Source organism: Ambystoma mexicanum, chromosome 2p (genome assembly GCF_040938575.1).
Source record: "Ambystoma mexicanum isolate Mex_15411 chromosome 2p, UKY_AmexF1_1, whole genome shotgun sequence".
NCBI classification, from domain to species: Eukaryota; Metazoa; Chordata; class Amphibia; order Caudata; family Ambystomatidae; genus Ambystoma; species Ambystoma mexicanum.
The window spans coordinates 1,037,587,589-1,037,615,238 of NC_090923.1; the positions used below are offsets into that span (position 1 = coordinate 1,037,587,589).

The 27,650-nt window shown below is 49.5% G+C and overlaps 1 protein-coding gene across 2 annotated transcripts in view; it reads right to left on the reverse strand.

Moving 5' to 3' along the window:
* Nucleotides 1-23,280: 23,280 nt before the first annotated feature.
* LOC138567063 (uncharacterized) overlaps nt 23,281-27,650 on the reverse strand; it is a 211,260-nt gene continuing 206,890 nt past the window's right edge. Inside the window, exons 9-12 of one of the 2 annotated variants that reach the window (XM_069644903.1) lie at nt 26,533-26,655; nt 25,983-26,114; nt 25,768-25,884; nt 23,281-24,888 (exon numbers count right to left, since the gene is read on the reverse strand). In XM_069644903.1, the coding sequence (XP_069501004.1) occupies nt 24,760-24,888; nt 25,768-25,884; nt 25,983-26,114; nt 26,533-26,655 (501 nt within the window). In that variant the 3' untranslated portion in view covers nt 23,281-24,759. The remainder of the gene's footprint in view (nt 24,889-25,767; nt 25,885-25,982; nt 26,115-26,532; nt 26,656-27,650) is intronic. The other variant, XM_069644902.1, reaches the window with a different exon arrangement.

The following is a 27,650-nucleotide window of genomic DNA, read 5'->3' on the forward strand; positions in this document are numbered from 1 at the left end:
ATTCACCAGCAGCCACTGTATAAAAGGTGGCCGCGATATCCACACCTGGAAAATGTTCCATTGGGAGACAGTCTGGCATTCCTGGGGGAGCGTAGAAAGCAACAAGTGCAGACAGAGGAGAGTGATGCTATAACCGTACTGCAGTCAAGGAAGGTACAGTGCAGGGGCAATGCCAGGAAGGACAAAACGAAAATCAGGGTGAGAGAAGCGGGATGTTATACCAGTGGAGGCCAAGCTGGTGGAAAGCAAGGACTAGAGTGGAGGCAAGCGGGAGGCCAGTGCTTTCGAAGTCAGGGACTCGTAGCCAGGAAATCCTTACAGCTTCTGGGGTGATAGTTGACACAAGAAAAAGGAGTGCAAGAGAAAGCTTGCGGAACCTTCAGTTCAAATCTTGGTTGAAATAGCAAAGTTGTCAGACCTAGTGGAGAACAGACCTAGATCGAGCACAGAGGGCAAATATATTCTACCCAGAATGACCCTGTGGGGCGGGGCGGGAGGCTACCCACACGCTTTGCAAGGTATCAATCACCTTAAGCGCAACAAGATGTAAAGTAGCTCATTACTTTGGGACTAAGAGATGTTCACAGCCAGGACCACACTGGAAGTCTGGAAGAAGACACCGCCATGAAGAGACAACAAGCATTGGAAAATCAATGTGCGAGGCCAGTCCACTCTCTGACACTGAGAAGTGATCGCAACTCCTAGGCAGACACCTGGGAACCTCCTTGGTTTGCAGTAGTGATGAACTTCAGACCTCTGGCCCAATTAAGAATAGGAATGGACTGTGGACCTCTGGTTCCTTTGCCACCCCATCACAAACGTTGTTATTGCTCGATACCCATGACAGTGTCGCGTCTTCAATTAGCTACATCGAACAGAACATCATCCAACCCCCCCCCCCCCCCCCCTTTTCGCAAGTCATTAAAATGTCTGATGTTTTGTGTTTGTGGTCACCAGTCATGAAAGAAACAAAAACCAATGTGAATGCTCCCAATAGCTCCACTTTTCTGCTCCACTTTTAAGGTGCCACCCCCTAAATAATAAATTCCCCACAGGCCAAACTGTGGCACATGAGACTGCTGGGTGCGTTGGTGGTCTAGAGGGGCAATCCAAAAATTAAACCCCCCCCTTACCCCCACAGTGCGTCCATCGAATAAGATGGCGATCAATGCATGCCGGAACCAACATTTCAGAAATAAATAAAAGTTTATTAGGGATCTGGTACAAACTGGGGGGAAATAGTAAACTCTAAAGTTTTGAATTAAACTGAATCAGGTGGGAAGGGTAGTCTCCAGGATGTGGGCTATGCTTTGGGACAACTAAAATAAAGTGTTTTGCTGGAAAGTAAAAGAGTGCAAAAAGGTTTTCACAGTTATCACTAAGTTATGGGGCTGGCAGATTAACAAATAAGCACTAAATGTATAGGTTTAATGCACCGCACTCCCTTCCTCCTTCTTTCTCTGGATACCTCCCCATACATACAGTTTCTGGTTTAAGAGGCCCTGCAATTCTTTTACAATATTCCAAGAGGGAAAGCCTCCTTCAAGGCTCGTGCTCCGAACTGAAGCCTATTGATGGGCTCTGTAGATTGTGTTTTGGTGGAGAGGGCACTGAATCGAGGCCCAAAACTGGGGTTAGACAAAGGTCGTCCTAAAGTCTTGACAAGGTACTCACTATGCCTATCACCACCTCCCTCTCCTTAAGGGTACTGGTTCTGCAGTCACCTGCCTCAGTCTCCCTCCACCACCTTAACAATATTCCACTCCTTCTCCATACTTCCCTCCACCACTGCCCTCTTCACCTCTACGATGCTCCAATTAGCTTCACTTCCTTTTACCACCCCCTCATTCACCTCTGAGGTTCTTGCACGTTTCTTTGCTACTGCTATCACCGCCTCCTCCTCTCCTTCCAGATGTTTCTCCACTCCTCCACCTCTTTTAACAACTCTTCTGTTTCCTTTCTGATTCACCTCTTTAGGTCTTCCCTTTGCTTCACCTCGTATAAGCTCTTTCCCCACCGTTCTGGGTCTTTCTGTTCTAAGCTCTCTGGGGATTTCTCAACCCAGCCTTCTGGATCTCTCCAGTCCCAAGCCTCTGCATCTTTCTCTTACTCAACCAAACCTCCTACTGACTCTCTCCTTTTCCCGCCTTCTCAGATCATCTCCTGCCAGCCTTCCCAGCCTCTCTGCTCCCAGCACTCTAGGTCACTCCAATCCCAACCTTCTGGGGCTTTCTATACACAGCACGATCAGTCTCTTTGGGCCTTATTACAAGTTTTGCAGTAAACTGGCAGTAAATACTGTTTTACTTCCAAATTTGTTTACCATTAGTTTCACTCAGTTCCGAGGAATTACCATAGGATTACAGGTGGTGGTATGACATTGTAAATCCTTATTTTGGAATTACATATGAGTCCTTGTGGATTTTTGGTGGATTTACTGCGAGCGGTAATTCTGTGCAGTAAATCCACGTATAATTGGAAATTAAGTGAAGGATTTACCTCTGGCTTTTGGCTGGCAGTAAATCCTCTACTTTATCTCCTAACCCATAATTCAGTGGTGCAGTAAAAGTGGCTGCAATTCGGTTACCACCGAAAGAAGGAACAAGTTACGTACCTGTAACTCTTGTTCTCCGGCATGGGTCTTCAATGGATTCACATGCTCATGAATATTCCCCCATCGTCAGGCTGGGAAACCTCAGTAAAAATGAAAGCACTTTACCTTTAAGCTAAAACTGCTCGCCTCCTCTTTAGCCTATCATTGCCCTTTGAGTCATATTGACCCAGTCAATGACACTCGTCCTCCTAAACTCCACCTCTGGTAGCCATCTTTAGATTTGGTAGCACAAGTAAAGTGGCAGCATGAACCAAGAAGAGCCAGAGAGGTTAAGGGTGACAGTTCGCCAAGAAGAGCCAGAGAGGTTAAGGGTGACAGTTTGCAGGTGAATACATTCAAGACCCATGCTGGAGAACAAGAGTTCCAGGAAAGTAACCTCTCCATTCTCCAGCATGGTGTCTTGCATGAATTCACATGGTTATGAATAAATTTTACACAGCAGTACATATACACAACTACGGGAGGTGGCAAGGCTCACAGAAGCAATAAACGTACCCATGGAACAGACTCGCCTCAAACAAACAGGTTGTACAGCACTGCTTGGCCGACCCTAGACTCCTCCCTTGAATCATCGTTAATGCAGTAGAATCTTGTGATGGAATGGGTAGACCTCCACATAGCATCCCTGCAGATGTCGAGCAGGGTAACACCAGCCAAAACGCTGTTGTTGCTGCAATGGCTCTGGTGGAGTGGGCTCTCGGCCAGCCTGGAAGCTGCCTGTTGGCCAGACGATGGCAATGCATGATACAGCTGGAGAGTCACCTGGAGATTGAAGTCTTAGACAGAGCCTTTCCATGTCCAACAGGTCCAAAATGGACAAAAAGCTGAGACGTTTTCCAAAGATCCTTTGTTCGTGCAACAGAGAACCTCAGGGCACATACAACATTGCAGGCAAAGAAGGATTCACGAAGAAAACTGGCAGAGCCAAAGGCTTGTTGAGAAGTCCGAAGTTACCTTTGCCATGAAGAAAGGATGAGTTTGCAAAACCACTTTAGTGGCATGGAAGGACAAATATGGAGGCTTACAGGAGAGGGTTTGTATCTCCCTGGCCCGCCTGGCTGAGGTGATTGCACAAGGAAGGCGGTCTTCCACGACAGAGGGGCACGATGCATTGGTTCAAACAGAGGCCCCATCAGTTCAGACAGTACTACGTTCAGTTCCCACGTTGAGGCAAGAGCTTTCACCCAGTGCCGTCCCCATAAATGTTTCATAGGGGTGGCCTGATGAGGCCACAGGAAATCCTGGGGTGGCACACAGGGGTGGATCCAGCCTCAACATTTTGGCAGGGCTGGATGGCAGTTTCGAAAACTGTTAGTAGGACAGGACATTAAACCTATTGTGCTAGTGATTTCTCCCCAAACCCACCCGTCCTACCGCCCTCTCCCCAAGCCCATGAGTCCGAGTAGATATCACGCCTTCCTTTGGCCCATTAGATCCATCTTTCACCCCAACTCACCAGAGGCGTAGCTATTATTCTGTAACAAGAGGGGCCTGAAGCTAATGTAGTAGGGCCCACATTAGGAAGTCTGTGGAAGGAAGGGCACTTGTTCTGCCCCCAACCAAATGCATAGGAGTGACAGAGAGTAGTGAGGGAGGGCGAACCAATCAAGGGGGGTTTGTCCCCTTGAGAAAAGGTTTTAAATAATGGGTTAAAAAAGTGCATTTTTTTTTTAGAGGGCGCTAGAGAGCCATCCAAGATGGCCGCCTCCTAGAGAGCTCCGTGTGGCTCTCCATTAATCCTGCGACATCCTCGCCTCTGCGGCATCCAATTCACCCAAATCTGCTACCAGGTGCGCTAGGAAGGCGCCTCTGATCACCCCGAGACCTTTTTCCTCCCCAACGGCGAAGCACCGGCCGAGATCCTGCTCGAGCGCCAAGGCCCGCGGACCACACCAGCAACAGGCCAAGAGGGGAGGAGCAACCCGGGCCCGAAAGCGCTGAAGTAGCGGCGAGCCACCCGGCGCCCAGAACTGGCAGCGACCCGCTGGGTCAGAGACCGAGGGCACACCAGAGAACGGGTTGACGTGCGCACGACAGCGCCCAGAGACACACGGTCTCCGTCCCCGCAGCGACCAGGCAGAAAATCCAGCGGAGATCGCCAGACACGAAGGTAGGATCCCCATCCAGCGCGAAAGGTCGGCTTTCCCGACCCACCAGGCTGCTCAAACCCCTTTCGCCAGACACCGTGTAAACTCAGGAGGCGCAACGACAAGCCCCACACAGACTGCCTGCCTTGGCGCCCACCCGAATAACGGCCACAGAACATTCCCGCTGCCCCTTCATCCCGACGCCGCACAAGCCCCATTACCCGGCAACGACTCCCCACTCCAAGGCCTGACCAAGTCCCAACAGACGGCAACCGGAGCGCCCGCCAAAAGCGACGAAGATTACCCCCGCTGCCAGGCGCCACGAATCCCCCCTTCAAAATCGGGTGCTCCAAGCACGCACATCACCTGCCCCATAATCCGAGCGAACCAGGCCCCACACTCAGCTGCTTCCAGCTCGACAAAGGTGGACATTGTTGGCCTCTCTCACAAAACAGCGCAATACCCGCCAAGACCGGAAGACACCCTAAATCTCTCTCACTCAGCGGAGAGCACGAACGCGCTCCGGCACGGTGAACACTCGCCATCCTCACCAGGTCGAAAGCATCGGACTCGCTATAAACACCAGTGGGGGGTGGTCAAGCATTCAACGCAGAAACAAGAGCGTAATGGGGAAAACAGACAAAACCCAAAAGAAATTGAACTTCGACGCAAGCCATACCAGCAAACCCCCCAACGAAGGGTGCAGAACAGCGTCCCCAACACCCGCTACTTCCATGTCGGACGAGCAGATACCAAGCTTCGACATTAGGGAAATCCTGATGGACCTCAAGGCGGGGATTGGTGACCTAGGCAGCAAACTAGACAATCTCTCGTCTAAAGTAGACCAACTCCAACACAGGCTCGACAAGCACGCCGATAGGCTCGACACGGTGGAACAACGGGTCTCCGACCTAGACGACGGCACGTCGGCACTGACCACGCGGATCTCCACCCTTGAAACCCAAATGAAGGCAGTCTGTGCCAAAAATGAAGACTTAGAAGGGCGCTCAAGAAGAAACAACATCAGAATATTAGGAATCAGGGAAAAACAACTTCAAGGCAAAATGGAAGACCATGTTGAACAGATCTGCACAGCGCTCTTCGGGAATGAACTTTCCCAGCTATTCGTAGTCGAGCGCGCCCACAGAATTCCAAATTCAAGACCAATCCCAGGCGCAAACCCACGGCCAATTATTGCAAAACTGTTAAATTACAAAGATCGCGATGCGATACTCAAAGCAGCCAGGGAAAAAGGGAACCTCCAGTACGATGGAGATCCAATTCAGTTCTTCCCAGACTTCTCCCCCAGCGTACAGACTCAGAGACGCTCCTTCACCACCGTAAAGAGGAGACTGCAAGACAACCAAATACTCTACTCAATGCTATACCCGGCAAAGCTTCGCGTTCAACATGATGGGAAAGCGTTCTTCTTCCACACACCTGATGAAGCCAACGACTACCTGGACCGAGCTGGCTGCAGGCCTGCCCCAAACAACCCCAGGCCGCAGCGCGAAAACCAAAGGCGCAGAGAACCACCATAATAATCGTCCCGGGCAGCCGAGGGAGACGACCTCCTGCCTCCAGCGCATCCACGCAAACCCATGCCGCAGAAAGTGACACTTCTAGTTCGTAGGAGAGCCACCCTTGACTCCCGGGAGGCACCTAGTGCCCCACGCACAGCAACCCTTACTGTTTGTTGATGAAAAGGGAACATCGCGGGTCTGTTGGGGTTTGCCCGCGCGTGGGAGGGAAGTTAAGTGTACCACACCACCTCCAGTTGAGGTGGGTATCCTCACAATGGTTCAACAGTGAGGAGCATCCAGGTTCCGCGCCATCTCCCCCACACCCCCCCGCTTCACTAACGCAAACACAAAGCCCAACCTCCGAACCTCCCGACTCCATTCTATCCGCCAGATCACTCCCAACTACAATACCAACAATCTTGAGAAACAGACGACGAATCAACATAGACCCTAATTTACTCCATTCAAAGTCATAACCTGGAACATAAGAGGAGGCAATGTCCCATCGAAAACCAGGAAAATCCTCCAATACCTAAGGAGACATGAAGTGGACATAGCCATGATTCAAGAAACACACTTGCTCCCAGGGAAGGACCATCAGTGGGCCAAGAGTTGGGGATGCCACAGGTACTTCTCCTCTTACTCGTCATATTCTAGAGGAGTAGCGATCCTTATACATAAGAGGATTGGCTTCCGCCTTGTCCACACATCCAAAGACATCGAAGGGAGGACAGTCCTCGTAAGTGGCATCATAGATGGCCAAAAAATCACCCTTGTCAACTCCTACGCACCAAACGTAGACGGCCCTGACAACTTCAGCTGGGTGCTATCCCATCTCTCGTCTCGAGACCCCGCAACCATAATCTGGGGTGGGGACATGAACACAGTGCTGAACCCGGTGAAAGACAGATCCCACGCTACCCCACACCCTCCGTCCAGAGCCTGCCTCCAAATAAAAGAAATATGCAAAGCATTCGACCTGAAAGACTCATGGAGAGCATCAAACGGAGAGCGGCGAGAATACACATTCCACTCCGCACCACACAACTCTAGCTCTAGAATCGACTACCTTCTGACCTCAAGGAACGGCCCATGGACCAGCGGCTCATGCGACATCCAACCAAGAACTCTCTCAGACCACTCCCCAGTAACTCTCGTCCTCATCCCGGCTAATCCCAAACCTCCCCTAACGAGGTGGCGCTTCAAAACAGGCTCCATGCGAGACGAGGTCTTCGCGACGGAACTGAAGAAGGAGATCTCGATGTTCCTTGAAGCCAACACAGGGTCAGTTTCCTCAGCCAGCACGCTCTGGGAAACTCTGAAGTGCTACATCAGAGGGGTCTGCCACGCCAAAGAAAATGGCATCCTGAAACTCATAAGGCGCGAGCTGGCAACCAGCGAAGAGAAGCTAAAACAGCTAGAACTTCAAGGCACCGACACAAACAACCCAACAAGATCAGTCGCCCTGAGAGAAGAGCTACAAAGATTCAGGAACGCCGCCGATCGCGAAGTGAAATTCCTAAACCGCGACAGATTGGTCAGGCAATACGGCGAGGGGCAAAAACCGGGCGCTCTTCTGGCAAACTTGGTCAGAGCCGACAATAAACTGCCCCCGATAGAAGGGATCAGGAACAAACAGGGACAAATGGCCCACACCGACGAAGACATGGCAGAAGAATTCAGGCTGTTTTATCAAGAACTCTACAGTACTAGACACAACGGAGACCCAACCGCCGCAAGGGAGTACCTAGAGGATACTGAACTGTACTGGGTCGAACAACCCCTGCGAGAACCGCTGAATGAGCTAATCACTCAAGAGGAGATTATTGATGCCATAAAATCCCTCCCGAACTCCAAAGCTCCCGGCCCAGACGGCTTAACCGGGGAGTTTTACAAAGCCTTCGCACACACCATCGCTCCCCTTCTGACGGCAGTTTATGAGGAGTCGTTGGAGAAGGGATCCCTCCCCCACTCTACCCGAGAAGCCAACATCATCCTTCTGCACAAACCAGGCAAACCATCGGAGGACTGTGCATCATACAGACCCATCTCCCTCCTCAATCTCGACAACAAGATACTCGCGAAGGTACTTACCAACAGACTACTACCACTGATGCCCACCTTGGTACTAGCAGATCAGGCAGGCTTCATACCGGGCCGCAATACAACCTTTGGCATCAGGAGGCTGTTCAGCGTCATCGAAGCTCTCGATCCCTCAGCTCAAGCAATCGCAGTCCTCCTCGACGCCGAGAAGGCATTCGATTCAGTGGAATGGCCGTTCATGTTCTCCGTACTCACCAGAATGGGGCTGGGTGCGCGCTTCATCAAACTTGTTTCTCTATTGTACAACAAGCCACGCTCCAACATCATCGTAGGCACGGCAAAATCCGCTCCCATAGAGCTCCAACGGGGCACCAGACAGGGCTGCCCGCTCTCAGCACTCATCTTCGCCCTGATAATGGAACCGTTGGCCTCCAACCTAAGAGAGCATAGACAACAAAGAGGGCTCGTAATCGGACCGCACAAGCTCATTACGTCCCTCTACGCAGACGATGTGGCATTGCTCATTCGGGATCCCGAAGAAAATCTAAACCCGGTCATGAGGGAGGTAATCAAGTTTGGAACAGCCTCCGGCCTGAAGGTCAATCCAGCGAAGTCCATCATATTCCCGCTGACCCCTACTACCAAACCATTCGCGGATGACTTCCAGTTCACATGGAAAACGTCCAAAGTCCGGTACCTGGGGGTCCATATGTCCCTGAGTTACCACGAGGTGTTCCGCGACAACTACGAAGAGGTAGTCAAGTCCCTCCAGGAAAAAGTGACGCGGTGGAAGTCCTTACCGCTAACGCTCTGGGGGAGAGCTTCCCTGGTCAAGATGGTGATTCTTCCAAAACTGTTGTACCTATTCACCAATATCCCTATACTGCTACCCCAAACCTTCCTGAAAAGACTAAAGAGTATGGTCCTTGAGCTGCTCTGGGCAGGCAAACCAGCCAGAGTGGCGCACGCAACGTTGACACTCCCGGTGATGAGCGGGGGCCTCGCCCTCCCAGACCTGGAGAAGTACTTCTGGGCAGCCCAGGCGCAATTCCTCAGCCATTGGTACGCCACCCACACAATCAGACCTCACGTGCAGGTGGAGCGAGCCCTGGCTACCCCAAACTTGTTAACAGCAGTCGTCTTCAGCCAAATTCCCGTCCCCAACTGCACCATGAACGCAATGCTTTCAACGTACAAGGTCTGGAAGAGACTGGCTCAAATATACGGGGTACAACCTCGATACTCTCCGTTATTGCCTGTAAAGTTCATCCCAGGAGTTCCACTGACATCTGAGAAAGTATTTCACCAGTGGGTTGACAAATTACAAATAAAGACCCTGGGAGACTTCTTCACGGAGGACGGCTTTATAACACCACAACAAGCAAAATCGAAAGGCGGCAACACCGCACTTGACACATTCCTATATTTCAGGACCAGGTACACTCTACAAGCTCTCTTGCCAGACTTCCCCCAACAACCCCCAACCTGGCAACTACTCCACAATGCCATACAGGCGCAAGGCGAGGGCAAGCTGGTGTCGCAAATCTACAAATCCATCATCACAGACACGACACCCAAACTTACTCAGGCAAAGACCAGATGGGAGAGGTCCCTACACATGACCATTCCAGAGGAAGATTGGACCTACATCCTGAAACAGACACAAAAAATAGCTCTCAACTCTCGCCTTAAACTAATTCATTTCAACTTCCTCCACCAGACCTATTACACACCAGCAAAAGCTAACAGACACCACCCGGAGGCGGATGCGAACTGCGAGAGATGTGGGATGCAACCAGCAGACTTCGTCCACCTCGCATGGGAGTGCCCTGAAATAACACCCTTCTGGAGCCGAGTCTTGGAGACGACAGCAGCAATAGTGGGTGAGGAGATACAACCGAGCCAAACGGCAGCCTTACTCGGCATGACAAAATCACTTTCCGCCCCGTCAAGGACATTGGCAGGACTCCTGTTGACACTTGCCCGCAGGAGAGTGGCTATGGCCTGGGGTCGAGGCCCCCCTCCAACAATCCCTGCCTGGCGCAGGGACATTCTTTACTGTCAGGATGTGGAAACGGACTTTATTAAGTCACTACCCTTACATGCCCGCCCACCTGACATCTGGGGCCCGTTAGTACAATTCCTGTTAAACGAAGCTGAGGAGACACCTGACATTCGGCCAGGCACCCCTGGCACAGGAACAAGCCAGCTGTGATGACACAGAGCTAACAACACCGGCCACATGTCTCAAGTAACCGGAAAAAGACTGCACACCCATAGGAGTCACAGGACTGAGCGGGGGGGCAGGGGGGGAGGAGAGGGCGGGGGGGAGGTAGGACATGGCGCAGAGTTAAAACCACCCTAATGTGGGTGCGTAGTTGTTTAATGTTTTAAAAATCAAAAATAAAGGTTTTAAAAAAAAAAAAAAAAAAAGTGCATTTTACAGTACACTTTCTGTGATAAATTAGGTAAAAAGCCACACAGTTTACAATCGGTATTGTAGGGTAAGACATACAAAGTACGTTAGATGCCAAGCCACCAACAATGCATAGGAGCATTTTCATTTTGTCTGCTATATGCCAGTACTCTGCAAGTGTAAAAAAGCATTTTCATATTGATTGTGGTCACACATGTCCATTCTGGTGCACTTATATATGCCACTATTCCCACATAGGAAAATACTCATGTTTGCTTTGTCCATAATGCCAGTAACCATATGACAAAGTATGTTTATGCTAGCTCTCCCAATACATGCCAGTATCTCCATGTAAGAACATAATCTTGTTGGCTTTGCCAATGCTCCAATGCCCCTCCTCAGATACACAGAGATATGGAGACATTCAGACACATGCACCCACACAGCTGATCTGTCATTCACATGAGCACCCAGAACATTTAGACTGTGTGCTCATTAACACGCACTGTCACACCATCCACACTGCATTCATTCACAGGTGTGCACTTGCAGACAAGGCCTAGCATACAAACATACAACCACCTACACACTCCATTGCATGCATGCACACATTCATCCATGCATGCATGCATACATACATACAATCCCCACATGCACACAAATATACTTTCTTTTGTTAATGCTAATTATTGAAAGCATGGGCCATGTAAAAGCTGAGCCAGCAGTTAAGCCTTTAGCTGCAACATGGGGGTGGAGGGAGTCCTACTGATGGGCTGGCAGGCATTTGTCCTCAGCCTCTACCCTTCACTTCAATGCCTGTTTTCTCACCTCAGAGAGCAGTGTATTTGTTTAAATAAATACACCGCTCTCCAAGGGGAGAAATGTGACAGGTTCTTGCCGGCCCGGCCCGGGCTGGGCATAACAGCACTCATGACTGCTGTGTCAAAGGGTGGGGGGGAGCTTTAGCCCTCTCAAGCCCAGGGGCACAGGAGGGCCCAAATAATCCATGCCATAGTGATATTAACTGGCCATTGATAGTAGCAGGTGCAAACGGTGCGAGTGCCTGGGCACCCAATAGCAGTGCCTTACAATGCCGAATACATCTACACAAGCCAAAACTGTTGACTTTGCCAATACTTGTTTTCAACAGGATTCAGCACTGGACACGCATAGTGTTTATAGATTGGGTGCCAGACCTGGTTAAGACGTTTCTATTACACCAGTGGCACGTTTACAGCACAAATGAAGTCATTAACACTCAGAAGACAGCACTTGAAGGGCCTGCCAATGTTTATTTTTCAAAGCAAAGTTTGATGGCAAAGCTTGAACAAAGAGTGCTCGAAGGATTCCAATGAGGAGGTGCTTTGGCGGGGGTTGGGGAAAGGGGGAGGGTACTTGGTTGGAGGGACCATAGGGGTAAGCACAGCCATGGGCAGTCAATGGGTGGGTAAATAATCAAACACATTAAAGCTTTGTTTCCCTCCTCATATGCCATCTCTCCCCATCTGTACTCCTAATGCAATAGTTTAAGCTTTTAGGTGGCTCTGCCACATAATAGCCCAAACTAAAAAGGGGCATTTAAAACAGGGGCCTTGTGGGGCATACTCCAACTCATTGTAGGGTAGGGGTGTGCCTTAGAGTGGTCTAATCTGGCTCTTTTTAACCAAGTAAATATCAGATTTGGCAAAGAGGTCAACGGACAACACAGGATAGTGGGCCAGTCAGAGAGGAAAAGGCAAGTCTAGGAAATATGGCAGTAGTTGTACTGCAGGGCATGCTCGGATGTGAGGAAATGCAATACGTTAGAAATGCAACATAGGAGAAAAAGAAAACATGCTAGTTGGACGACAGAGTGCATAATCTTTATTCAGTTTGGTCAGAATGGGCTGGGGCTAAAGACCTATCAGGGAATAGGGTCTTTCCACAACAAAAGAGGATATTGTTCTTTGAGAACACTAAGAACAGAGTCAGAATGGGATCTATTATTTATTGAGTGTCACGATTTCTAACCTAATAGGCATACTCAACACCCTTAGAGGCTTCCATTCCACTACACATTTGCTAGCTTATAGCCCACCGGTCCTCGAACATGCTTACTTCTAGTCAAAGGTAGGGTTTGGGTTAAAACACAAAGAAACATTTTGCTGACCATCCTAGCAATGACAACACTGATCTTTCCCAGGATTCCCAGATTCCTGAGTGGTCTTGCAGCACCACCCCCCTGGTGCCACACACACACATACCATCCTCAGCTGGCTCTGAAGTGTTTGCCAGGAATCACTAGATTCCCTCAGTCAGCGCCACAGCCCAGGTCTCCTTTTCAGAGCCTGGAACACAGCCTGGAAGCACGAGCCAAAGCAGAAATGCGTGCGCTCAGACTGTGTTTCCGGGTCCACTGAGCATGCGCAAATCGATCAATGGGGTGCAGGGCCACCATGTCTCTCTGATCTGACTACAGTCAATCCACGGGCGCGGCAAAAAAAGAAAGATTTTTTTAATCGCACTGAACTAGGCAGGTTATTGTTCATGCACAGTTCAGTGTGAAAAAAAATGTTTTTTTTTGCTTTTTCGCTGGGGTAGCCGATGGGGGGCCAGCATTTTTATAAGGGTGGCCACGCCCCCCCCCTTGCCACCCCTTGGTGGTGCCCCTGCTTTCACCAGAGGGAATGTTCTGAAGAGACCCTTGAGGAACTCTTTAACAAGCCTTTGTGACCACAGGGAAAGCTTGCCTGGAGCCCGTGTGTACCAGGATATGGCAGCCAGGTGGATCTTAATAGATGCAGGGGCAAGGCCGGCCTTGGCCAGTTAGAGCCAGTATGGGAGGGGCTGCGGGCAGTCATGCGCAGTAGCGAAATCCTCTGCAACCGGCACCATGCTGTAAAGTGCTTCCATTTGTGCTTGTAGCAACCCAATGTAGCGGGAGCCCGGGCTTTTGCCAGGATCTTCTTGCATTCTGCAGGCAGCGAATAGTGTCCAAATTCTAAAGCTGCTGGAGCCAGGCTGTGCGGCTTAGTGATGCTGGGTCATGGTGCTGGATTGACCCTCCTTCTCAGGAGAGGTCGGAAAGTAGAGGCAGTTTAATGGCCAGGGCCACTGACAGATGAGGAAGGTCTGAGTAACAGATCTGCCTTGGCTATGCCGGTGCAATGAAGATCATCTCGCAGTGGCAATGTCCGAGTGTGTTGACCACACGTAGCAACGGAGGAATTGGAGGGATGCCCCAGGCTCCTCAGCTAAGGATACCTACTAGCAAATAAATTGGCAGCCATCGCGAAGAGCTCGATCTGAGGGAGATCCCACTCGCTGAAGAAGCGCAACACTTGCACAAGTTCCCATTAATGGCAGGACCGCAGCTCCCTGCTGAGAGAGTCTGCGATTGTGTTTTGGACACCTGCCAGGTGAACGGGGATGAGAAACATGTGTAGAAGAATGACCCAGGGCTTCCAGGGAGAGCCCGAGGGAGCGCGTCCCGCACTGTTTCCTGATGTAAAACATGATTGTGGTGTTGTCCGTGAAGACCCACACCACCTTTCCCTGGAACTGAGGCTGAAAAGACTTGAGGGCCCAGAAGACTGCCCACAATGCCAGGACGTTTAGTTGTAACTCCTTTTCCTCCATGAGCAACAGGCCTCTGGCATGAGAACATCCTGTGTGGACTTCCCAACCCTCCAGAGAGGTGTCCACTGTACTGTTCCCTGATACAGAGGGATCTAAAAGGAAGTGCCCTGAGAAAGGTGTGGACAAACTGACCACCATTGCAGGCCTTCATTGAATGCCTGATTGAGGGGACAATCTTGTCTGTCCATATGCCGGTGACTTGCAATCACCTGGCATCCAGAAATTCTTGAAGGTGTCTCATCTGAAGCCTGCAAAAGGGGACCAGATGGGTGCAGAAAGACATAATTCAGACTTGATGGATCGGACTGTTGCAATGGACGCTGTTGACAGCCTTTGGACCTTTTCCAGGATGGCCTTCACCCTCGCTTCAGCGGGAGTCGCCGACAGGAGACTGTGTTGAGTAAAGCACCCAAAAACAGTGTGTTCTGAGATGGCACTACGCAAGACTTCAGATAGTTGATTGAGAATCCTAGCAAACTTAGAATTTGGATGGTCTCTGCAGTGTGCTGGGTTGCAAGTGCGTGAGAGGAGGACCGGATGAGCCAATCCTATAGATAAGGGTAGATGTGGATTCCTCTGCGGCGCAGATGCGCTGCCACTGGGGTCAAGCCTTTGGTGAACACCCTTGGGGCCGATTTCAGGCCAAAGAGAAGGGCCTTGAACTGGTAGAGTCACCCCTGAACAAAAAACGCAGGAACTTCTGATGCTTGTAATGAATGGGAATCGGAAGTACCCATCCTCCAAGACAACAGTTGCCAGAAAATCCCTTTCCTCAAGCTGGTCGAGCACGTGCTGCAACATGACCATCTTGAACTTTTGAGACTTGAGAAACTTGTTGAGGCGTTGCAAGTCTAGGATTGGTTGCCACCCTACTGACTTCTTCATTACCAGAAAGTATCTGGAGAACACCCCAGAGCCCCGGAGGAGTCGAGGGACCAGTTATATCCCCCCCCTTACGCAGCATGGCTTGAACCACCTGTAGCAGCTGCGCCGTGTGCAACTCCTGTCGCATGGCAGGGGGAATGCAGAGGAACTTGTCTTGAAATTCGAAAGCGTGCACCTGCTGAAGAACATCCAGCACCCATTTGTCTGTGGAGATCTTTCACCACTGATCAACAAAGTTTGCTAGCCGGCCTCCCACTGGCGTGCAAACCGTGGGTGCACAGGTCATGGGCTGCTTCAGGCCTGCATCGTATCTAAGTCATGGATGGGGGTGGAGGGTAACGACAATGCTGGGTGTCACTGCCATAGGTCTGGGAGCCTCCCCTTGAAGTCTCTTGGGTAGTGGAATGGGAGGGCTGATGATGGGGGGTAGTAAAACTCTTTGAAGACGTAGAGGCTTTCCCCATAGGGGAACGAAAGGACAGCCTCCTCTGCTGCAGCCTCCTCTGCTGTTGGGGGTGGGACCAAGCCTGATTTGCATATGGTTTTTCCCCTTTTGTAATGGCTTGGCAGGCGAAGAACGATGGTCTGGAGGGTTGCCCAGAGCAATGCCAGAGGTCAAGATTTATTCTAAACCTTCCAGCCATCAACTCTTTTGTTTTGCTATTGTCACCCCGAGTGGGAAGGGTATGCCCAGACGTGGGTCCCTTGCCTGCTGGGCCTAGAGACCCAAGCTACTCCTCACTGATGACGCCCAACAAGGCTGAAACATGTCTGGGGATGCTTGTGGTCTCGTGCAAAAGGGATGTGACCTAGCAGTTCGGGTTGGACTACCCCTTTGGGGGTGGGACCAAGCCTGATTTGCATATGGTTTTTCCCCTTTTGTAATGGCTTGGCAGGCGAAGAACGATGGTCTGGAGGGTTGCCCAGAGCAATGCCAGAGGTCAAGATTTATTCTAAACCTTCCAGCCATCAACTCTTTTGTTTTGCTATTGTCACCCCGAGTGGGAAGGGTATGCCCAGACGTGGGTCCCTTGCCTGCTGGGCCTAGAGACCCAAGCTACTCCTCACTGATGACGCCCAACAAGGCTGAAACATGTCTGGGGATGCTTGTGGTCTCGTGCAAAAGGGATGTGACCTAGCAGTTCGGGTTGGACTACCCCTTTAGGGGTGGGACCAAGCCTGATTTGCATATGGTTTTTCCCCTTTTGTAATGGCTTGGCAGGCGAAGAACGATGGTCTGGAGGGTTGCCCAGAGCAATGCCAGAGGTCAAGATTTATTCTAAACCTTCCAGCCATCAACTCTTTTGTTTTGCTATTGTCACCCCGAGTGGGAAGGGTATGCCCAGACGTGGGTCCCTTGCCTGCTGGGCCTAGAGACCCAAGCTACTCCTCACTGATGACGCCCAACAAGGCTGAAACATGTCTGGGGATGCTTGTGGTCTCGTGCAAAAGGGATGTGACCTAGCAGTTCGGGTTGGACTACCCCTTTGGGGGTGGGACCAAGCCTGATTTGCATATGGTTTTTCCCCTTTTGTAATGGCTTGGCAGGCGAAGAACGATGGTCTGGAGGGTTGCCCAGAGCAATGCCAGAGGTCAAGATTTATTCTAAACCTTCCAGCCATCAACTCTTTTGTTTTGCTATTTCCATAGAACGCGCCATCTCTGTGTCAGTTTTAATGGCCTGGAGAGTGTCATCGACCACTTTACCAAACAGGTTCTCTCCATCGAACGGCATGTCAATGACCTTGGTCTGCACATCTGTGCGGAAGTTTGTGGCTTTGAGCCAACCTTGGCGATGGAGGGCCACGCCATTCCACATCTGGCAGAAGCCAGAGTCCTTCCTGGAACAGGGCCAAGGCTTTGGCCTTCTTATCGCCAGGGAGGAAGTTGAGAATGAGCCCCAGCTTGTACCACATCTCCCTGTCGTTCCTGAACAGGATGGCGAGGGCACTGGCGGCCTTGATGGTGGAAGCTGCTGTAGAGATGATGCGCTTCCCTGCAGCATCTAGTTTCTTACCCTCCTGGTCCGGAGGCAGCATCGACGATGAAGAGGGGATGGAGGACCTCTTTCTGGCAGCGGCCGAGACCACCAAGTCTGGTGAAGACTGTAACCTGAAGCACCACAGGCCGAGTCTGGAACCCAACCAGTCACGCTTAGCAGGAGTGGTATTAGGAGCCTTCATGACCGCCAAACCATCCTCCCATAGGTCATTCAACAAAGGAACAGAGATGATGGTCTTGTTGGAGTACTCGCGCCGTTCAAATTGGAGTACTCGCGCCGTTCAAAAAAGAAACCCTCCTTTTTCTTCTCTACTGGTACCAGGTTGAAGAGTTTGGCAGCCTTCGAGACTAGAGAGTGGAAAGAGGCATGTGCATCTGGGTGAGAGAGCCTGGCGGGCGCTTTGATATCCAAAGGTTCCCCATCTGCGGGAACATAGTCATCAAACTCATCAGTGTGAATACTGATGATGTTATTGACCGTGCCAGATCTGTTTGAGCTGGTTCTTCAACCAAAGGGGGACGAGCCCCCAACACTGGCCGCAGGGAACCAGGGGCTCTATGAGGCAGTGTTGGTTGTCAAGGAGCCCTTCGAAGACTCTTCGACATAGCAGGTACAGGAGCAGTTGGCAGTTGCTGCTGTATTTCAACCACCAGAGTGTGTATGGTGGTCAGTATGTCCAATGACATGTCTCTGGGCACAGGAGCAGGTGCAACATGCACAGCAGGTGCAGGAACTGGACCTGAGCTCCTTTTGGGGCTAAATGGCTGGGAAGGCCTGTGGGTTGGTAACGCCTAATGAGGCACAGGCAAAGTGGGGTTGAGTTCCCCTTGGCCACCTTCCGGACGGTCTTTTCAGAACTGGCGTAAATGGCTGGTGACCTTCTGGGGGATCCCAGAGAAGCCAGGGTAAAGAGTGGTACAGCCTTGGCGGGGCTGGGTAGGAAGTCCAGAGCAAGAGGCATGTCCCTCACCAAATCAGAGCCCTTCAGGAAAGAAGCATTGACTGGAGCCTGAGGAACAGGAATAGGTGCCGTTGTCGACAGGATCGCTGTCGGGACAGCTGACAGAGGTCTAGAAGGCAGAGAGATCCAGGGTGTAGAGAAAGTCGCAGAGGTAAAGGTGACAGTCGTTGATGAACTTCTTGGTGTAGCAGCCATCGAAAGATGACTTGGCATTGAAGACTTTGCCAACAGAGTCGACAGGGTAGTCATCGATGGGGTGACGATCTTGATGGATGAAGTTGTAATCGATGACGTCGTCGATGACGGTGGAGCCAGCGACGGGTCCTTAAATGGCTTGCTCTTCGACGATGACCCACCAGCCGGGAAGCTAACCATCGACGGAGACTGATCCTTTCTTGAACTGGTTCCTGTAGCAGCGCAGACCGTTGAAGAGGAAGGCGATGGAGTGTGATTTTGCCTTTTTTTGCATTTTACCCAGGGAAGCATCCACAAAGGACCTCAACCTCTTACCCGAGGGAGTGCGCTCTGTGGACCTGCCAGCCCTCAAAGAGGCACAACTGTGCCCGGGGATGCGTCAGAATCCTTCCCCTCCTCGATCCATGCCACCACCTCTGATGGCGGTCCTTCCACATCTTTGATGAAAAGGATTGACAAATTGAAAATCTGTCTTCATCATGGTCGGGATGAAGACAGTAAATGCACTTGAGATGCCGATCCGCAATAGAAATATTCTTCAGGCCGCAGCTTTCACATGGCCTGAAAAGGCTTTTCTTTGTGTCGTCTGCCATGGTTTTCCAGAACAAGGACCAAGCCTGGGTCTGTGGCACCACGAGTTGTAGATCTGACGATGGACTGAAGATCTTCACCGGCAACAGATCCCAGCGCCGGTAGTCAATGCGTCACAGTAGGCAATGAAAGCTATAGAGACAAGCACTTTTAGCTTAAAGCTAAACTGCTTGAATTGTTACAGAGGATTCCCAGCCTGATGACAGGGAATATTCATGAGCATGTGAATCCATGCAAGACCCCATGCTGGAGTAGTGGTGGCAATGGAGTGGCCTCACTTTTTTACTGCACCACCAAATTTGTAGTGATGCTCTTAATACCCCTTTGTTACTATCTGGAGAGATTTGTATTGAGGAGGTTGGATGGAGAAAGTTCTAATCTGTGGCAGCAGAGAGCTTAGAAAAGTTAGTGGGGGAGATAAAGCTACAAGTCCTGATTAGGTTGGAGGCAAGCAGCCACCCTTAATAGCCAGCTATCGCAGCAAGGTTCCACAGACCAGATTGGTGCTGCACAGAACTTAAGAGGCAGGAGTAGGAATAAATCAGTGCAATCTCACCACGAGCCAAGGAGGCTACCTCAGAGGTAGCCAGGAGGGGAATATTATGGTGGGTGGTGGCCAGATGATAGCAGGCCTCAGAAACACTGTGAAAGATCCAGTAGTGTTTGCCGCTGATGGGCACCTGCTGCAGATTTAGTGGAAGAAACTTTGGGAACCCAGAGTACCCTCAATCCAAAGACAAAGGAATAAGCAATCTATCGGACACAGAAGTGGGCTAGGACCTGCCCAAACCAAGAACTTTGCAAGAAACCTTTCCTTTGCTCACACTTTTCCATTGAAAAGTTAAACTCCCATTTCCGTTAAGCAAATAGTCTGCATTTTGTTTAGAAACACATTCTTGTATCAGTCTCTTTGCGCTTCTCACTCGTGCTGCTCATGACAGCACCAGGGGATCGACATTAAGATGTGATAACCAGGAGCTAAAAGCAGCTCCTGGGTATCTATTCTCAACCAGTGTCCAGGAGCTTGTAAATACCGTTCTGCAAATCCAACTTCCACATAAGATGTAAACATATCACTTTATCCATTATTTATGACCCCTTATGCTTTAAATTTCATATAGATTTGTCCTAATGCTTTATTTATAGATTGTCCCAAATGCACAGAGTTAAATCCAAATAGGTGTGTTTGCTAAGCATCAGTTGGCCTGGGGAGCCAAAAGTAGCTGTTCGTTTTAGGCTAACCAGGCTCATCTAGGTCAGAAGCAGGAGCTAATTAGCTCCCAACAAATTTCGAACGCTGCAGTACCAATAGGAAAGAAGCTAGCACCCTGCCATTTGCTGGATCCTCCCTCCCCTAGGTCCACCTCAGCCTAAAGGCCTGTGTCTGGTACGAGGGGTAGAAGATGTGAAACTAGCATATGCGCCAGAGGAAAAGGTGGGCCTACGAATCATCTGCTGGTCAAAGTGCATTTTTCTTTGTGTTGGTCTCCATTCTTCTTGTTAGTAATTAGATGGGAAGCCTCACCCTATTATTATGAGCAACACAAGTGCCATAGACCAGCTTCAACCAAAGAGGACACTCCCTTCGCTCCAAAAAAGTCTAAACAATGTAACATACCACTTCTGCCTGTACCCAAACTTCAGAATAAGACCCACGCTGGATTATCCTCAACTAAGACCTCTGGAACACTACTACCCAATACCTCACCTCCAACCACTGGCAAGGGTGCCAAAGAAGCAACTGCCGGGATTCGGTTTAATAACAAATCTGTTCTCACAGTAAATACATTATTTCACTTGATGGTGATGAAACCCCCTGATTTCAGCAGTGTTGGATGGCAATTGATTATCTTTCTTGATCTGTGATCAAATGTGCCCTCTCCTAACTCCTGATTTAACCAATTAAAATGACTCATAAAAGGATGACCACCCCTTACCCACCCCCCACACAAACTTTACCATGAAGAATGCCAATTCAACTGGTTGAGCATCTCATCTAAACTCAAATCAGTAATTTGTCATCCCTTCATTTAATTTTTTGGGGCCCATCTGTAAACACGTTTATAAGGGTAGGGCCCAACATTGAATACAACATAACAATCAGAATCAACTTTATTCAGTTGTTTTGTTGAGCACTGAAGGTCTCCTTGGGCCAGGTGGATGTTGTCAAGTGGGAAGTTTGGATCTCCAGTGGATACGAAGGGGTCGATTGCCTGACTGGCTGATATTTGTATCATCAGTGGTCTAAAGGAGAGCTAGCAACAAAGTGTCCCTCGAATAGTAGGGCCCGCGCCTTCCAAACAATGTACTGGACCCACCGAGGGGAGCTAAAAATATAATTTCATAGCACCTCTAAACGGAGATAAGACCAGCGTCTGACTAAAACGGTCTCAAAAAAGTGGCCCACCATTGAAAATGGCAATTCATTCCTTTTGTGACAGACTGTTTGAGTACTACACAAGGGGGCTGTTTTGGAAAAAATGTGATGCAATTGTGCATTTTAAAGAATATTTATTCAGTAACACTGGTGAAAACTACTAGCAGCATGGAGAAGTTACTTATCAAACTGAAAAGTGGCCTGCTTTGACCGAACAAACTGGCGCACAATAACATTTTGCATTTTTGGATCAGACATTGCCCTATTGCCCTATAGACTAGTCCGAGCCTGGGTAAGACATACATTCTGCTGCTAGGCCAACTTGCTAAACCCCCTCTCCCTTTTTCGAGGCCTTCCATCATGAGAGTTTCAACATCTCCCGTGGATGGTCCCGAATCTGGGCACTTTATTGGACAGCCATCTTTCACAATTCAAGTTGACGCTGCAGCTAAAAGTGCCGACTTCCGCCTTCGTAACATCAGTCGATGCTAGCGCATATTGAGAACAGACCATCTGCACATTTTAGTCCAAGTAGTTGCCCTTTTGAGTTTGCAATACTGTTTGTCCCACTACCTAGGTATTGCAGGGAAATTACTATTCAAACTTCCTGCAGTGCAAAAGCATGCTGTGCATGTTTGAGAACATGTGAACATATCGCTCAAGCCCGGCAGGAACTAGGCTTATTGCCTATGGAACACATGATCCAGTTACGAGTTCTCACACAAAGTTGGAAAATCATGAATGCTGTAGCACCTGGATACCTTTCATGTATGGCACAGAATGATCTGGCTAGCCGCAGACTCAGATCGAGCTCTAAAGATCTGCTGGTGATTGGCAAATTCTGCAAAACATCCTATGGAGGAAAAAAAGTGCAAACTCTTGACTGTTGCCTATGAAATAATTTGCCAATCTCGATTAGAAAATGTACCACACATGTTGTTAAGCGTAGACTGAAAGAATATCTCTGCCCTTTACATGTCTCAAACTATACGCTATTCCTGTAACTGTCAATCTGCAAGGTCATCTGTATTTAATGTATGTCACTGTTTAGTGTTTCACAGCGCCTTGAAACCGGACTTATACTGGTACTATGTGTGCGCTCAATAGATAGTCTTACTACTACTGTTACTTCTTCTACTTAGTATTGATAGATTTGTGCGGTTTTGTGGTGCGGCAAAATAGCGGGTATTACTGTTGGCCAACTTATTGGTACTCATTTGATCAACTTTGGAAGGAAGGCAGTCTGAGTTGTCAGCCATGTTGGGATTCGAACCTGCAGTGAACACCGATTTCAGCATTGAGCAATAAACTCACTGAAAAATCTGGACTAAAAGGCCTTGCACCATACCCCTTTAATACACACCATTGTATGCCTTACTGTGCATGCAGCAGTGGGACTGTCTAGTCTACTTGGTTTTTACTGGACTTCGTCATTTTACAGGGAAACGCTGTAAGACCTTCAAAACCTTCCACTGTGGTCTGTCACTCTCCTTTGACAACCCTTCCAGGAAGAGAGGAATAGATGGGGCCTGCTGGGGGCGAGTGGTGAAGGAACAAAGGGGGACGGGGGGGCGGACACCTAGGGGGGTGACCTGTTCAGCAATACCCCACTTCATATCCTTGCCAGCAAGATTATAAGCCAGCATTCATGCATGCACCCCCAGAACCCAGTTCCAAAGTTTGATCTCAACAATAGGCCGAGTCTACCTATTGTGCCACTCCCGTCAACCAAGTTAACCTTCTATTTTTTTTATTTTAATGAATTTATAGTCGACTTCTAAATAGAGACATTTCCAAAAGCAAACCTGGTTATTTATTGTGTTCATGTGTTTTTTAAACAGGGATTTCCTCTACTATTTCCCCTACCTTTTTCTCTTCTTTTTCACAGACTTCTTTTTTGCTAATTCTGTAATCTCTGCAGCCACTAACCCCTAACCAGTGGTTGAAGTGAGCAGGAACGGTCGTGTGCAGTGTTCCACTACTTTTATTTTTTACTGTTAACAGCTCCACTACTTTTTGCAAACATTTTCACTATTCCAGAACTGTTCTTTGTGAAGGTCAAGCACACTTCCCCATTTTACCACCGGATATCAGTTACAGCTAAACTGAAACCTGTTTCAAATCAATTGGCTGTCAACCAGCAGGACTGCAACCCTTGAAAAATGTGTTGCACGTTGCTATCGTCCTTCCTACTATGTCCCTCCACCGGAGTCACAGTTCCACTACTTTTTTGGTACGCTTCTATCATTGCCCCTAACCATATTCATTATATTGGTTAACTTTTTCTACAGGTTTAATTTTGGTAGGTAGATCTTTGGGTTGGTCGGCCTCCAGCAGTCTCTCAATAGGCACCCTCATAAATGGGAGTCACCTTCTTTTAGGACACAGTACCCACACACTCTTCTGTGTAGGTGGTTGTTGGTCAGGTCAGCAACCCGACTCTTGTACCTTGGGTCTGCTAGCAGCACTTGGCATTCATCCATTGGAAATGGCGTGGGGTGGCAACAGGATGACACTGGTAGGATGAATAGGGCAGGAGCGAGGTGCATGCAAGTCATCTCTCCAAGGATCTGTTCAGGGAATTAAAAAGTCAGACGAGACCCAATTTGCTGAGGTCTCCCACTGGCTGTAGGGGAACTGACCAAGTGACTGTAGGCTTGACCCTGACACACCTCTGATCCTGTTGGGATTCTCTTGGTTTTTAGTAAAGAGTCAAAGTGCAAGCCGAAGGAGCAGCTCATTGGCTCAGAGGCAGAGTTCTTGGTGAGAAGCTGGAGGGTGTGGCGAGCTGCTCCTTTCGCTCAGTGACAGATCTATACATTGAAAAGGTTAGCTGCGAGACTTAGTCTGAGGATTATCTGGGTTGACTCAGTGACAGGGTTAAAGAACCTCGGTTAGTGACAGGGGGCTGCTTCTTGAGCACAGGCGGGGAGGGTTCTTGATGAGGAATTGGTGAGAGGGAGTAGCTCGGTTTGTTCAGTGGTCGAGGTCCTTGGTTTCAAGTCAAAGTGGTTGAGAGGAGCGATGTTCCTCTAACTCAGTAGTGAGGTGACGCGGAGGAGCCCAAAGGACACGGATCAGGCACTTCTTCACTCGCTCCGCGATAGAGTTCGCAATGTGGAGCTCCAGTCTGATCCAAAGTCTCCGCACAGCAGAAGGCAGAACGTCACTAGGCCTCACGCAGCTCACAAGAGGCTTTGCAGCCCCTGGGGGACTCCTCGGCCTGCCAAAGACAAGCAGCATGTTGCAAGGTGCAAGCAACACATTGGGACACCAGGAAGTTGCACTTCAGAGACATCGTGGGCCCAGAAGCAGAAAGCAGGCGGTCGGAACGCGCTTTGAGTGAATATCAGCAAGAGGGTAGAAATGATGGAAAAATCAGGCTGAGGAACTGCTCATGGGGTCACATCAACACTGAGCAGCCGGGAACCACCACTGTCGATAGCGCTAGACAGACATGATGTCCAAAGGTTTCTCAGCATAGAAGAGCCCCCACCGCTGATCTCCCAGGCTGCACCGGTGCAACTTCTCCTTCCAGCCCTCGATGATGTAGAGGTAGTCATCCTCGGAGAACTCCTGTCCCCAAAGAGAGAAGGAAGACCCCCCCGAAAAGCACATTAGCATGTGTACTAGTTACCAGCAATGAGAAGAAACACTGCTTCCCATCCCCACCCCATCAAAGGTTAAATATGAGATGAATCATCAAAGTGCTAAATGAGAAGCTGAGGGGGGATTTGTAGGGGAAATAGCAGCAGGTGTGGCAAGTCAGTCTACTGTATATTTGTAGATCTGGAGCTAGGTATACATAATGAAATTACATGGGTGCTGTGGCTTAGGGTTGAGGTGCACTACCAAAGGGTACTGTGGGAGTTTCAGTGCTGGAATAGCATGGGAGCTGTGGGTCAGGAATAAGGTCCGTTGGCAGAGCTGTGCAAGGCCCTCTTTGCTGGAGTATCCTGGCAGATGGAGGTCAGGATTGGGATGCATTGGCAGAGGTGGGCAGGTGTATAAATGCTGGAAGAACAAAGGCACAGTCGGTCAGGATTAGGATCCCCTTGCAGAGCCGTGTGTGAGTCCCACGGGAAGAGATGCGTAAGGCTCTAGGCCAGGCTTCAGGCAGATGGGTCTTCGGCAGGAGGTGCGATAGGTTGTAAGTGATAATGATTGATGATTGGTTATTTATATAGCACTTAATAACCAGTGGTTTCTAAGCACGGACACGGGGATCGAACCTGTGTTGCTCCAAGTCATCTTGCTTCCAAGGTGAGCACGTTGCCCCTGAGCTATCCTCCCGTGACAAAGTGCTCATTGCAAGTTCTTTTTACTGTGAGCTAATTACAGTTTACTTTACTATGTCTATGGACAATGGGAAGGAACGAGAAAGCCTGCATCACCCGCCATGCAAGCAGACACCATCAAGTCCTAGTAAGCCAATATCCATCACGATGCCCTTACCTGTGTGAAGGCCTCCTTCATCTCCTGCGTTCTGCGGAGTTCGGTATTCAGGACCTCTATAAACTGCGCGGTGCGGTCCACGGCACGGACATTCACAAAGCCCACCTTCTCCAGGAACTGAACCAAGCAAAGATAGGGCGCAGAGAAGGGGGATTAGTCCCAGAGAGGGGCACTTCCAAGCAAAGGCACTGGATAGGTCCGGCAGCAGGACTTACCTTGCCGTACTCCTGGGGTGTGTACAGGATATAGCCTCTCAGCTTCACATACTCCTCGAAGACCCCAGACCAGGGCTTCTCTCCACAGCAATAGTCCGTGATCAGCAGTCGACCGCCAGGTTTCAACCAGGACTAAAAGGGAGAGGAACAAAGAGAATAAGAAAAGATGGAAAAGAAAGGCAAGGAGGGAGAAAGAAAGGAGAGGCCGTAGGAGGAGGATTGGAGGAAAAGGGAAGTAAAGAGAAGAAAGGAGAATACAGCAGAAAGGTCAGGTGTAGGGGAAGAGAGTGTAGATTAAGAAAAGAGATCAGAGAAAGATGCAAAGGACAGGAGAGAGAAAAAAACTAAAGGAAAGTTCTGGAGATGAAAGATATATAAAAGAGAGGAAGAGAAAGAAGAGAGAAGTTCAAAAGAGAAGAATGAAGTAAGTGATCGTGTACAGAAGAGAGGAAGAAAGGAATAAACAAAGAAAACAAATGAAATAAAGTGCTACACAGAGTGACAAGATCCATAGGCGCCCTCCATCTTGGAAAGCTGAGGCCAGACTTACGTAAAACCTCCTGAAGAGCGCGCCCTTGTCTGCAATGTGCAGAATAGTGTCCCGGCTGTACACCACGTGGAAGGAATTCTCAGGGAAGACACGCTTCGTGGCGTCGCCGATCTCAAACTGCACCTGCGAGAAAACCGGAAGGACAAGCGTGAGCGTCGCCCTTTCCTTTGCGGCTGCCCTGCGCTCGTCGGCTTTCTGAATTTCTCGGAAATTCATATTTCGTATGCATTCTCCAGAGAAATTCCAGCCGTAAGCTTGAATATCTCTCTCCCAGCAGACCGGGCAGCGTGAGACAGCATCCCATTAAAAACCCTATCCTCTGCCAGGGGAATAGCTTCACGGGGTTCCCAGTTGTCGACTTTAGAGAGTCCCTGTTGGGTTGGAAGGTGTACATTGGGCCCAGAGAATTCATGAATGGGCTTCCTTCTACAGTTTGATTCCTGGGAGCTGCAGTTTACAGAGCTACCGTCAGGTAAGTGCTGCCCAACCATGGTCAATGGGCCCTGGGGCCAAGTCCTCTTCCGGGACCCTTTCATATGCAATATTCCAATTATTCAGGCAAAGAGCAAATGTTGGGTTTGTCAACTGTGATGGGCCATATTTATTTAAAATCCAAGTCCCTACCGCAGCTCGCAGCATTTGATTGGTTAATTCGTGAAGAAAAGCTCAATTAATTGTTTTTAAATGTGCAAAGCTACCTGATTGACTAGCGAAAAACATGTTTTTTCAATGCTGCAGTTAATACAAAGCAATATGTTGCCTACCAGTTGCAAATAATGTAAAGGGGGCTTTTATAGCTAAATGGCTGCAGACTACAGTGTCATCTGAAGTTGTCCTAGTGCCGCCTGTGAATAGAACACCCAGCCCCTCCTCCTCGCCTTGCGCTCGTCACCTGCAGCTCTGAATTCATAACTAAAAAGCGCAACTAGGAGGGCTAGAAAAACAGCAAAGGATGTCCCACTCACACACGCCATGAAGGTTAGGTAAATCGCAGCATTAGCGCTCTAGGCCTGTGCAGCATGTGTTGCCTATAGCCTGTGATCCTGGCCCAATTGCTTTATGTCACTGTGCCTTAGTTCCGTTATCTGACAAAATTGTTGTCCTGAAGTATTTTTTTT